The sequence below is a fragment of the Dipteris shenzhenensis genome, chromosome 1 (assembly GCF_047967505.1).
Source record: "Dipteris shenzhenensis isolate YYH24624 ecotype China chromosome 1, Dip_SZ_1.0, whole genome shotgun sequence".
Classification (NCBI taxonomy): domain Eukaryota; kingdom Viridiplantae; phylum Streptophyta; class Polypodiopsida; order Gleicheniales; family Dipteridaceae; genus Dipteris; species Dipteris shenzhenensis.
The window spans coordinates 59,989,647-60,003,416 of NC_141596.1; the positions used below are offsets into that span (position 1 = coordinate 59,989,647).

A 13,770-nucleotide genomic window follows, 5' to 3' on the forward strand; every position below is an offset into this window, starting at 1 on the left:
TCAGGGTCGAGGCCTCGCCCCTGAGAAGTAGTCGCCTCAGAAGTGGACAGCAAAGCAGCAACCTCTTCTTCAGGGAAGAGTGTTCTGCTGGCTGTTACTGCAGCCCATGTAATTCCAATTTCTGTGTTGATCTCTGGGGTGTTTCCGCTAGAAGAGGCACCATTCCAAGTGCGGGGGGGTGGAATTCTTCGAGCAGAAATAACCTTTCTTGGGCTCTGCCAGCCATCAGTTGAAGGTTGCTTTCCTTTGGGCAAGGATTGAGTAGCAGGAGATGAGTGTGAAGTAAAATTCGCATTGGTAGCTACTGAATCTTTGCCTTTATCCTGACTCCCAGAATGCTGTTTACTGCTTTTATTTTTGTTGGCAACTGGAGTAGGAGCATCTTTAATGGGCATGTGGACTGGCAATGTGACAGGATGCATTTTATGTTGGTTCAGTGGACACTGTGAAGCCATGTGTCCAAACTTTTTGCATTCAAAACAGGCCCCTGCAAATAAACCCCATTTGAGTTTATAAAATGCACTCCCCATGTTCACATTATTCACCGTGACTGAGTAAGAGTCCGGTGTGGGATTATCAGTATCCCAGAGAATGCAAAATCTGTTTGAATTACCATTTGGCCGTGGTGGGCAGACCACTTTACCTAAAGAGGCTGCAATTTTAGGCAAAAGTGAGGCCATGCATTGGGGAAAATCAACAACTTCAACCCAGACTGGGCATCTGTGTCGGATTAAAGCCTGAAAGTCCCTTGTGGGAGACCACGGCAAGACATGCACCATTTGCTGCCCAAAAAAGAGAGGTGAATGTTCCAAAAGCATTTGTCTGTGGATCTCGTCCACCATGATAACCTCGAAAAAGCCCCTGGCTGCATAATGTACTTTACGAACAAAAGAGCCAGCCAATGTGCGTGTCAGCCAGTTGCCTATTTCTGCAGCAGGTGGCATCCGGCCTGGAAAAAATAAAATGACTGCATTCTTGGCATACTCTCTGACTGGATCCACAATTTCATCGACCTCAACCATGAGGCCAACTGAAGGAACCGAGTCTTTCCACTCTTTTCTCGTATCTGCAAATCCTTCATGCATTACATCATATACTAGTTGAGCCTCAATCGTGTCATGCCTCGGGTCATACTGACCCTCAACCTGCTTTTGTTTCTTGCAGGGAGCCGAACGCTCCTTTTGAAATGTTTTTTCATATGAATACTCTGCCATGACTCGGTAGGAAAAGGAGCTCGAGGATGAAGTACCTGTATAAGGGTGGTAAAAGCCAAAAAAACCAGTCCCAAAGAAAGATCAGAGGAAGCCCGCAAGAGAGAAGAGGAAGTGTAGAACTGGTAAGGAAAGAGCAAAAGGATAGGTAGGAGTTGGCTGAAAAACCAGGTAGGGAAGACTCCGGTTGAAAGCCCCAAAAGTATGCAAAAGCTGAACTTGTACGGAAAGGTACAGAATGTACGGACACCGTACGGTGACCGTACAGACGTACGGAAGAGGGTTGGTGCCTGGTTACGGGTGAGAGACGAGATGCTGATGGAAGATGGAACTGAAACGAACTCTCTCTCTCTCACACACACACACACCACCACAAATACACACACGCAACTCTGTAACAAACACCACCATCACATCCTCTCTGCTGCTGCATTTGCCATACATATTGATGAGAGTATTCCCCAGAACAAAATCCAACTCCCATCTGTTGCTAACAACAGTAGCATAGATTACTCTACCCTCTTCTAAGGCTCCCATGCATTGGAATATGAGTCTATCTGGCTTCATGCCACTATGTTGCATTTTCCCAAAAAGCTCGAGCAAGAACAGCATGCACATGTTCAGTCTCACCTACCAGTTGGAGTTGCCAGCGGGTTGGAAGATGCATTCGGTAGTTCATGTGAGTAACCAAAGATCATGGTCTGATTCCTATGAGCACCCCCTGATCAAAAGGAGCTAGATCTCGTGGGCAATGACAGTCTACAAGAGTTGTTGGTAGACTTAATAAGTCTTGTTGCATCAGTACAAGAAGGGTACCAGACGGAAGGTTTAAGGGGTATCCTATGTATGACAAAGTGTGGTTGGATGAATCACAATTTGGCAAGGATGCAGTCCTTTACTTCGAGTCTACACATAGAAATTCCGCAGTTCTAATGGGGGAGTGTAATCCATCAACGGGATGCATGTTGATCACCAGGCTTGAGAGAAGCCAAATTACAAGTAAGCAGCATGAAGCATGGCCATGGACGGGCAGCAACACTGGTGGCGGCGGTGGTGGCAATGGCAAGCAACTTCTCCGGTGGTTCATGTGGTGGAAGTTGCCAAGATGGCAGTTCTGTACAGCAATGTGTAGCTCTGTGGGTGGCTGCCCTAATTGAGGGATATGGACCAAGGCTTGGGTCCAAAGGGGTTAGGCAACGACCCCATCCCAAAATGTTGGGCAGAAGGGCACACATAGATGCCAAAAGGGCCAAAAATCAGTCGGCCAGAATTTACTGGCCGACTCAGCTGTTTCCAGCCGACCTCCCTCCTCCAGCCATATTGCAGCCAGCTGGCTGGGAAAAAAGGGGTATAAAACACCTACATGCCCCCAACAGCAGGACACTCTCAGAGCACTGCAGTCTACAACAGACAGCTGTGGCCAGAGAGAGCAGTCTGCAGGAAGGAGAGAGAGCAGTCTGCAGGAAGGTGTGCAGGCAGGAGCCATGGACTGCAGGAACGTAGGGCAGCAGTGAGGACTTGCATCCTGGAGGGCTGTCCCAGACAGTGGCCAGCCTTTGTGCAGGTTCGAGTTCCAGTAGAACCACAGCAACACTTCAGCAAACAGGTGTCCAGCGTGCAGGCATTGAGGAATGGGAATCCAGTCAGAGGTTTCTCCAGAGAGATTTCCTCCAGTCAGAGAGGAGACTTTCCCATTCAGGCATTCATGAGGCTGTATGAGCACATCCTGAAAGGATATCCAGGCAGAGTCGCTAGAGGACACTTATGACACTACATCCCAATAGGTCAGTTCATAAAATTCTCTGTGTGCCTGAACAGTTGCAGGGCTGTCTTGCCATGCCCATTCTGAGCACAACCAGCAATCATCGCACTTAGGAGACCACAACCCATTGTGGCATCTCTGCAAACACTACCCTTGCATCATCTAGGTTCACGGAATTGGCATACATATTGACAAGGGCATTCCCCACACAGTAACCTCTGACTATGGATCCAAAAAAGAGCAAAAAGCATAGAGCAATAAAGACACTCTTGTGCCACACAACCACCATGACCAAGGACATAGTATGTGTTACATGACAACCTCAACAAGAACATCAAAAGTGATGATCACAAGTATTACTGTCAATACTACATAGTTTATGGAAATGCTATTCTGTACTGATTGATCGCAGACACATGTCAGCAACAACATTGTCATTCTCTATGGAAAAACAATGGCGACCTAACTCTTCGCAAAGCCTTGCCATCCCAAAGCAACCTGCAAAGACATCGATGATGCAATCACCAGGGTCTGTGAATGTTCTAAGTATCCACCTACAAGAAGCACTAAAAGGGATCAAAGGATGTTTGACAATCCATATTTGTTTTCCTTGAAAGAACTTCAATTATACCCCATAAATTCAATCTGTGCTTGTATAGGGTCTTACTCGTGCAAGTAATCTGATCTTTCTGCCCCTCCTCGTAAGTAAGTTGATGCAACTTGTGTCCGTTTTGCGACATGTTTACGGTCACACTGGTGTAGCACTGATGTCTTTGCTGGAAAAAGCTTATTAGAGACATTTGCACCTGCCTGTCGATCCATGTGTGGGAGGTCAGATTTTCCACGCCAGAAGATACCCATTTGTAGATTGCGAACCTAATGGATGATGACACCTCAAGTTATATACATCCAAATCATGCTTATTAGACCAATATAAACAAACATTTAGGTGATTTAATGTACCTCCTCTCCATCATCACGTAAATAACCAAAGTCAAGAAGCACTGTATATGATCGATGGAGCTTGAACTCGGCCATCTTCGCATGTGCAAATATATAGCCCCAATGTTCTGGGAGAGAGAAAGTCACATACCACCCCTGGTCTGCTACAAAGTCATTGGCAAACTCTGCCACCCTTGCAGAGAGCTGGAGGGAGAATCCATTCCACTCTGGGCATGTAGTACTACTTATGAGTTCCACTGCCAAACTTGTGGGAAAATCTGCCCATACCAAGCGAACCACCTCGACACAAGAATTACCATTGTGTGACAGACCTGGTGCTTTCACTTTTCTTAAAAATTCATCAACCCTACAATGAACAATTCAATTTCCCTAGATCAATGACTTATATTCCAAAATAGATTCTTAAATGTATGCATTTCTTAAAAAAAGAAACACTTACAGCTTTGGTGCATTCGACAACTGAATGATATCCTCTGTAATTATATCCATATATGTAAACAACTTTACATCTGCATCAAATCCTAGCTTGAAAGCTTCAGTTTGGCTGCAAAATCAAAAAATCATAACCAAGAAAGAGAGGAGTGATACTCACTAGATAAACTCGGTTGTTGATTAATGGAATTGGTTCTTAAAGCATGAAAATCGAGTCGTTGCTTTGTTCTCAGCTCTCGAGTCTTAGAGGACTCTACATTCTCCGATAGAACCTGCTTGTAAGAATTACAAAGGACAAGACTCTAGGTTATACTATATTGTTTCTTTAGTGTTAGTTGTTAACTATTACATAAGTATGAGGAGTAGAGGTCTCACAGGTCTTTTCTTGATAGTTGACTCTTCGTCCATTGATCTAGGTCGTAATGTGATATCCACATAAGGGTTCTCTGCATCCAATTCATCCTCATCCATATTGTCTTCCATGTTCTTCTCGAAGACTGAGCAGCAAATGTTGCAAACTTAAGTATATGGTAGATACCCGCATATATAGACATTGGTCTAGATGCCTATGGAATAGGGAACTTTGGACTATTACCTTCACGTCTATTTTTCTCAGTGGGATGTACTTTTCCCAATGGGTAATCCAACCACCAAGGACACACATTAATCTTCCAAATCGTTATGCCCTTATCTTTCCAAGATAAGGGATACATGCTTCCCTCTTTCTCCATGTTTGTCCATGCCATGACCTCATATGGCATCCTTGAAGACGAATTGGTATCATGCCAAGACCGTATCCACCTATTATGTATGAAAGAATGTAGACATATGAGTAAAACAGTTTATTAATCCTAAGAGAAAGGAGAGGGTTGCTATTGTACCACCTATACACCAAGCGTAAGGATGACTCTTGCATTTCTGGCTGCTTATTTGCTTCAAGAGTAGACTTCATATCCTTCCAAAGCATAGGGAAGGCTTCTTGGAGGTGAAGTCGTCTTTGCTCTCGAGCAAATGTCTCAAACCCATCGGGCAGTTCCAAATCATGGCTTCGCAAATTGTTGATGATGGAAATCCCTCGCTCAAACAAGTATTGCCAATATGTTTCCTTTTTCACATGTAGTCGAAACTTTTGGGCATCCCCATACTTAGCAGATGCAACTGTATCATTTCCACGTGCCATCATCAATTGTTGTAGAAGCTCTTTTTTCCTATTAATATCATGGCAAAGGAAAAAAATATTAGCATCACTATGGAGTGATTGTGCAAAAACATTAATTGACATTACCTATTAGGGTTGAGACATGATGAGGCTAATATATGCACTTTGTCCTTAGTCGTGGCACCCTTTTGATTCCAATCATAACTAAATAGAAGCTTGAAGAAGCCATCACCATTGGCAACAGGTACCATCTTGTATGCTCGATCACGAAAGATGACTTCCACATTCTTAATAGCCTTACTAAATTTATTAGTATACTCCTCCAGACTCATCTTCGATTGATCAAGATTTTGAGTAGCTTTCTTGATCGCACGTGAAAAATCATCCTTCCATGAAAACAAGAAATCAAAACATTGTATGCTCGATCACGAAAGATGACTTCCACATTCTTAATAGCCTTACGAAATTTATTAGTATACTCCTCCAGACTCCGTCTTCGATTGATTAAGATTTTAAGTAGCTTTCTTGATTGCACGTGAAAAATCAACCTTCCATGAAAACAAGAAATTAAAACATTATCCTTTTTGGGACACCTTTCATTGGGTTACTATTCTTCCTTTCTATTGCCATCTCCACTTCCACCCATCTCTTATCCTCTTCACTCAATAACTCAAGAAGTGAGGATTTATCTGCCATGCCAAATTTTTGAAAGAGGAAGACCTCGTGCCCATATGAATGCTCTACATGCGCTCGAACAAGTCTGCAATACCAACATATATTCACGTGGGGATTACTTTCTAAAGAGAAGAGGTTAAAGACATAAATACCAATAGACTTAGTTTCTAAAGAGAAGAAGTTAAACTAGCTATACATTGAAGTATTATAAAAAGTTATCTTACTCATTGGTTGATTTTAAGGCAAGAAGTAGCTCTCCCTCTTGAGATTTCTGCACCTCTATGAATTGGCATCTCATTTGGATATGGCGAGTTGGCATTATTGAATAAGCTACAACATATCAATTCCACAAGTAAGCATGACATAATCATGTGCAATGTAAACTATAATAGAACATTTCCTTATATGCATGATAGATTTATCAAGAGAGTACCGTCTTTGATCCGAGAAAACCATGCCTTCAACCTATGATTTCCATCCCAAACGAGAAACTTCTTCCCCTTCAAGTCTTGCCACTCATTACTTAGCGTCGAAGTCCTCACTTATTTGATTCCAAATAGGCCCCCATTCTTGACGATCAAGTGCAGTAACATAGAAAAATTGATCACTTCCTGGCCGTTGCAAGGATACTAGAAAAGGTGCACTATTTATATCATAGCCTCTAGAATCAAAACTATCTCTCAAAATAGCAATCTCAGACGTTGATGTTCGAAAAGCCTCATTAAGAATCAATCTACAGAGAGGAATCAAAGGGGGTTCAATTCTTCTTTGCATTCGAAACTGATCAAGGACATCTTGCAAAAGTCCAATTTGAATCTCCTTCCCAAGTACTCTTACATGTGTTGGAGCTTTTTCTTTTGTCTTTTCTGCACTCTCTTGCTCTCCTTGGCCTCAAGGCTCTTCTTGCACCTCCTGTTGTTCAAGACTAATCACGGGATGAGATGATGACTCTTCTCGAGTGATAGTAGCCTCAGTTTCTGTAAGTATCTCCATGTGTGGGTTATTTGCATCATTCTGTGGAGTACGAGACGTACACTCCTCACTCACAGATCTTCTTGATGGTCTAGATCTCAATGCATAAGTTTTAGTTTCTTTGAATATATATCACAACCAGCAAGGATGAGTTATATATTGCTCACGTCCATCATAGATATGCCAAGGTTATCAGTACCAAAAAGTTTTAGAATTACCTCTTGTAGTTGATTTCTTTCGCCTTGGTGCCATCTTGTCATGATGAAAATGCTCACTACTATGAAACCTGTATATACAAAATGTTTCAAATCCTTAAGAGAGTAGAATATAAAATCCTCCAACATAATCCTCCTTGGACATCAATACATATCGAGCAGCGAAGTAGGAAAATATGCATCACCCATCTCGACCTCCCATCCATTTTGCTCATAATTGACTAGCGTTTAGAGTCCTTTAGTTTTCGAACTAACTTTGCTCACATGTCTCTGACGTGTTTTGCAGCCTGCATGGTTTGCAAGGCTAAATAACATGTCGGATGTAGAGGTGGATGTAGATGGGATATAGTAACTATTACGGACAGCTTGCAGAATTGCAAGGTGCTTATGTCATGACCATTGTCAGTTCATGAACATCTGATTCGCTCTAGGGGTCATTTGGAGGCCAGGACAGCAACACGTGAAACAGCCAAAATTCTGCAGCAGCAGTACTAAACAGTACAGCTGCCAGAGAGCAGCACCATACATCAGGGTCCAACAATCTGCACTACAGCAGCCACAGCAGCACAGCAGGCTGCATGGGTAGCCAAGACAGAACAGTTGTGTCATGCAGGCAGTTCGGCCTGCCTTGTCTGCACAGGACCCTGTAGCAGCTAGGTGTCCAAGAGGGTCCTCAGTCAGCTCCAAAAGTTGGCTGTCCCCTGCCCAAATTCAGTTAGCAGTAGGGGGGATTTTCATCTCCATTCCTCACCAGCAGCCCAGCAAATCAACTTAGTCTCCACTGCAGCAAGCAGTTGGCTCCTCAGTTAGTTACTCCAAGGAGGACCTCAGTTGTATTCATTTGCCTCAAGCGATCCATTTTGGGGAGCTTTTAGGTGGCTCAGTTGTATTCTTTGTGCAGTTGGCCGAGACCATAAGCATAAAGTTGTAGTTAGCACACATGCAAGTCTTTCACTGTGACTACTAGAGTAGAAGACCAGCAAATGCTTCTACTTTAGGATATTGACATGTATGCAAAGAGGAAGGACTGTGATTGGAAGAGACAAGTGAACTAAAGAAAACACAAGATATATGTAAGAATTATTAGAGCCAAGGTCTCGAGTGCCAAGAAATAATTGGAGAAAAGGATAAACAGTACTCTAAAGTACATGTATTTTCTTCAAAGGTTGTATCAAAATTTGAGATGGGAATATCCAATAAGAATCCAAGACTTTCATGAACTTGAACTTTCATGAACTTGAGCTTCCACAGCTTAAACATGCATAGTCCATCCACAAACGATGAGCTGAAATAATAATCTCCACGTTAAAGCGTAAATTCAGGCAGACAACTGCATTGAAAATCAATCACCACCAACATTAGGCCCGCAGGTTGATCTAGTGCCTCGGATTCTTACACGCGTATGGCACAAACCTAGGTTCTCAATGGCATGGCACAATACCCACCATAACAAACCTTATGAAGCCCAAGCCTTGAACTTGGAACCCATCAAAACTCCAAGGACTTTGAAGAACATGCCTTAGACATCAATACATATCGAGCAGCGAAGTAGGAAAATATAGTAGAATGGTCTCCAACATAATCCTCCTTTGCACCAAGCTTTGAATTTGTTATAAGAGAAGTGAAACCAAGAGCGCAATCCTCCTTGAATTGGAGTCTTCATAGAAGAATGGTAAGGGCAGCATTCGAATGGAGCATTCAGTGTTTGGCATTAGAGGGGGAGAGAGAGAGAGAGAGAGAAAGAAAGAAAGAAAGAAAGTGTATTATTGTCCACTAGAGGCCAAAATGGGCCCATGGGACATCAAGAACTCTGCATACAAGATAGCACAAAATCAACGTGCCCCAAAGAAGAGGCATCGTCGAATATCATCTAAGTGCTACGCAATATAATGCAAGTGGAAGTACATAATGTCAAATCTGAGCCTAAATACAGAGTAAACTAGATGCAAGGAAACCGCCCCCGGGTGCAAAATGGGGGGATGAGCACAATATGCCAATGCAAAGATACAAGTCCAGGTGTTACGGAGTCTGAGAGAGAGAGAGAGAGAGAGAGAGGAGAGTGTGAGGAGAGAGAGAGCTGCTGGAGCTACAAGCTCGCCGAGAGGAGAGTGTGTGGAGAATATAGGAGCTTGAGCTATGAGCTCGCCTGTTGTACCTCTGTGTCCACTATGGGGATAGACTTGTGCATTCTTGCTCTTATGAATTGTGACTTGTGGCTGCTATTCCAATGAGGTGTACTTTGTCCAACCTGGTCACCCCCTCATCCTTTCTGGTTCCTTGGTATATGGGGATTGTTCACAAATTTTTGGTGCATGATGATTATCTCTTCTTGCGTTCATGTTGTGGAATTCTTTGATGTGACAATCACCTGGCATAGTGCACTCATACGGTGCAATTCACTGCATTACAACCTACGACACCCGCACATTAATGCACGGTGTACTCCTCATGATCCACTGCATTAGATGTTGCAACACCCATGCTTCTCATACCAGTGACCTTGGCCTTCTGTAGCACCTTTGGAAGGGATAGTAACCCCCCCTTGGATAGTTTATGGCGATCACGACGGTGGGACACTACTGGTGCTGAGTAGCAAGAGGAAGTGGAGTCCTAGGGTCCTATAGGAGAGAGTTCTTATGCCGAGCAGTTCTGATACTCTTGAAAGATCTCGTGAGAGAACTAGGAGGTACTTAAGGAGATTGGAGAGAAGACTTCTAGCCAACCAAACTCAATAGAAAAAGCATTATGCAGATGAAAGTCTGCAAAGTTCTCAGGGCGAGCACAAAGTGAACCTATTGGAGTAGTAGACAAAGCAAGTAACTTCATTGAAACTCTCATTGATTTGGACCAACAAGATTGGTGGTGGTCAAATCTGGACTCTGGAGAAGAAGAAGTACAAAGCAAAAAATGGGTGAAAGAGGAAAGCACGAAGGACGAGGGCTCCTCAGAATCTCATGAAGGTCAAGACAGCTCCTCTTCTCCTCTTGGAATGATGTCTTCATTAGCAGCAACCACTTCGACCACTTCAAAGGGAGTAGTGCCTACTTCAGCACCAAACTTGACATCAATGGTCAAGCTACTATTTCCTCTGTTATGCATAACCCCAGACCTTTGAGTTTAGTTTCTACATCCATGACACCCGTGGGTTCTCATTTTTTCTAGTATTATCCCTACCCTCTACGCTGCCATTTTCATTATCTCTGTCCTTTCCTACTACTACTTCTCCATCATACATGGCTTCGACCCCTTCCTTCTCTTTCCCAAAACTACCCTTGCATCCTCATTGACCCCCATGTTTCCTATGTCCTCGCTATCTACTTTCGCAACTGTAGTGCCTGTAGCATATGCAGTACCATCTATTTCCTCTATTGGCCCTTTGCATGAGGTAATTCCTCATCAGCCTCTCCAATGTATGTCTCCATAGTACCCACATTTAGTACTGCTCCATCGGGAGGCCCTTTAGCTCTGGCACTCACTTCAGCTTTTGGGGTTGGTATGGTGGTTCTCAGGCCTAGAGAAAAAGCCATACTTCTTGAGTTACTCAACAAGGTCCATGTGAAAACTCAGAAGTTCAAAGGTCACCTTCATGAGGATGTGGAAGCTCATGTGCAAAGCCAAAGGTGTGGAGAATAAGCATGCCTTCCTACACATCTTTCCGATATCATTGGAGGATGCAGCTGATGTATGGTATAGTCAATAATTTTCCTCCTGACCATTTTCAAACTTGGATAGACCTAAGGGAGGAATTCTTACGGACTTTCAAATTGGAGAATTTTGAACATATGATTGTCCAGGAGTTGTCCACTGACACCATGAAGCCTGGGGAAAGCATCTCTAAGATGTACACAATCTTGGTGGTGGGCAAAGATGTTTGTGCCATCTAATGATGCTGTCATGAAGGGGTGGCTTTTGAAAGCATTACCCCCTACCATTGCTATAAGGCGATTGACAAAATCCCTGAACATGCTTCACTACAAGACTTCCTGAAGAAAGAAGTCAAGATGGAACAGTCACAGTTAAGTTTTTCCTTTTTTGCCACCTCACATAGAGTCACGAGCATTCTTGTCCTTTTTATTGCAACGTAAACCTCATCGCCGAGGACATAAGTATAAGAAATTTATCAAGGAAAATAGCAAAGAAGTCTTCTTGGCTAGATATTTCATTATGCACTTTTACTCTGCCCCTGGCCACTTCTTCATCACAAAAGCCATCCATCCTGTACTCAACTCCATGCTCTCCACCACTCCCTACAACTTTGCTTCTCTGTTCTATTTCGCTTTCCGCAAGCATCATGGCACATACACATGTACTTGTGGGCAACACCTCACCTTTTTTATTGTATCAATGGAGGGTCAATCCCCCATCCATCGTGGTAGGTTGCCTTCCTTCATCTTCCCTTTCCTCTCCCGTGAGTGCCGATGCCACCTCTGCTATTTTCACATCCATCATTCTGACCTCCTCTCCACTTTCAACACGAAGAACCTCTCAAAGAGCCAATCCCGAGGCAGCCTTCCCAATAGATGCCACAACCCGAGGTTCCCAGGGCATATATAGCACGTCTCATGGGCATGAGGTTTCCCATTAGCAGTGACATCTGTATCAAGTTCCCCATCAAGAGTGACATCTCTATTAAGTTCCCCACCAATAGTGACATCTGTATCAATGCACGTTGTGCATCACGAGTCATCAGTGGCACCAGGGCCTACAGTGGAAGTTCTACCTCATACATTACCAGTCATACCAGGGACTATGACTGGTATGGTCACATCGGGTTGCATGGAGTTTTTACATATGGACAAATCAGCCATCCAAGAGTGCATCCTCCCCAGTATAGGTCTGCTCCGTGTTCTACCAATTACGATGGGTGTTGTACCAAAGGCCACCTTAGATACTTCATATTTGATAGCCGGTTACTTGGATTCCTTGACATCATGCCTACATAGGCTGACCTCGGCCGTACCCCCTTGCCTGGCCACTACTTTCACAGATGCAATTACCACCACCATCCAAGATCCAACATGCCTCATAAGTTCCACCTTGGATTGGATTTGAACTTGGCTCTTGAACCTGACTCTCAGGTGATTTCTAATGCTTCTTCAGGGGTTATTCACATTTCTCATAGACAAGCCCCCCTACACACTCCACAGTGTGGAGATGAGATCAAGGTCGACCTTTCGGCGTCTACACCCGAAGGAAAGGTATTTGAAGGGGGGAAATTGCCCACGTTAGCTAATTGTCCACCCCTCCATCAAAAGGACATGTTTACACCATATATAACTGCTTCATCCGGCCCACCCTTCTCCAATGTGTCCCTTGTAGAGGAACATAATGTAGATTATAGGATATTGCTATTTGTACTTCACAAGAAACGCTCTCTTGTTTGCTTGGAAGAGGAGGATGTTAATCAGATCTTCACCATCCCTTTATAGGAATCCCTAGCAGAGAACTTGATTAAGCTCTTCAAGCATGCAAACTAGAAAGAGGGATCAATGCTAATAAGTAACATGTCCCTCTGCATGCAAGCATGCATGCATGCCGGTCACCGGCCACTGCCCCATACAAGTAGTGGTGACATGGTGGGTTGAGTCCATCTTCCATAACACCTGATTGGTACGGGACCTTATGCACATGTGTACATATGACAAGCTTGAACTCCCTACATCTATTTTTAAGCCAGTTCAAAGCAATACAGGAAGGTGATATATAGATTGGAGGAGACACAAGATCAAAAATGGATTGGCACATAGAGTTTCATGGTGGTTTGTTTCATGTGTGTGTGTGTACTAGAATTAGTGCAACTGTTTGCTGACTAGGGATCACGACAATCTCGGTTTGGTCGTGAAGGTTTGACTACATGTCAATCAGTTGCGACCTTAGGTAAAGAGTACATGTGATTGCATTTGGGTAGCTGAGAGCTCTGCTCGTGGTTACAAGATAAGATTGATGGTTGGGCTGTGTATAAAACAAAGGTTGCTTTTCAAGGAGGAGTCATGCAACAACAAAGACTCGCACAAAGAACTCCATGGTAGTTTACTTCATGATGTATGTTGATTGTTGCCAATGAGACCTGAAGGTGATGATTGCCTTAGCTTTCAATGTGGCTCCCATAAGCTTGTAACAACACATATTTAAAAGTTGAATGAGATCAATGGCGTGTGTGAAAGGAGGAGGATACAAGGAAGGTGGCTTTTGACACTCTCAAATATTTCTAAGGTGTGAGGAAAGTCAAAAGGCCAAGAAGGGAAGCCGTTTCATGCAATATAAAGTCCCAGGTTCCATTCAAAGCTCTCTGGCATCCAATCAATCACCTTGATGCAAATCAATCACCTTGGCAAGCAAGTTCTCTATTCATCCTATAGGGGGATCTCATATGATTCCGTG

At 43.6% G+C, this 13,770-nt stretch overlaps 2 protein-coding genes across 2 annotated transcripts in view; both read right to left on the bottom strand.

The window, feature by feature from the left end:
* Nucleotides 1–3,173: 3,173 nt before the first annotated feature.
* On the bottom strand, nt 3,174–4,040 carry LOC147906135 (uncharacterized). Its single transcript, XM_087393264.1, has 3 exons — nt 3,937–4,040; nt 3,641–3,849; nt 3,174–3,527 (listed from the first exon to the last, which is right to left on the bottom strand). Exons 1-3 carry the CDS (start codon nt 4,009–4,011, stop codon nt 3,362–3,364), a joined length of 450 nt encoding a protein of 149 aa, XP_087249390.1. The 5' UTR covers nt 4,012–4,040; the 3' UTR covers nt 3,174–3,361.
* Nucleotides 4,041–6,721: 2,681 nt separating this feature from the next.
* Nucleotides 6,722–13,770, bottom strand: part of LOC147906136 (uncharacterized) — a 59,921-nt gene continuing 52,872 nt past the window's right edge. The window contains exon 3 of the mRNA XM_087386988.1: nt 6,722–6,982. Within this exon, the coding sequence (XP_087243114.1) occupies nt 6,722–6,982 (261 nt within the window). The remainder of the gene's footprint in view (nt 6,983–13,770) is intronic.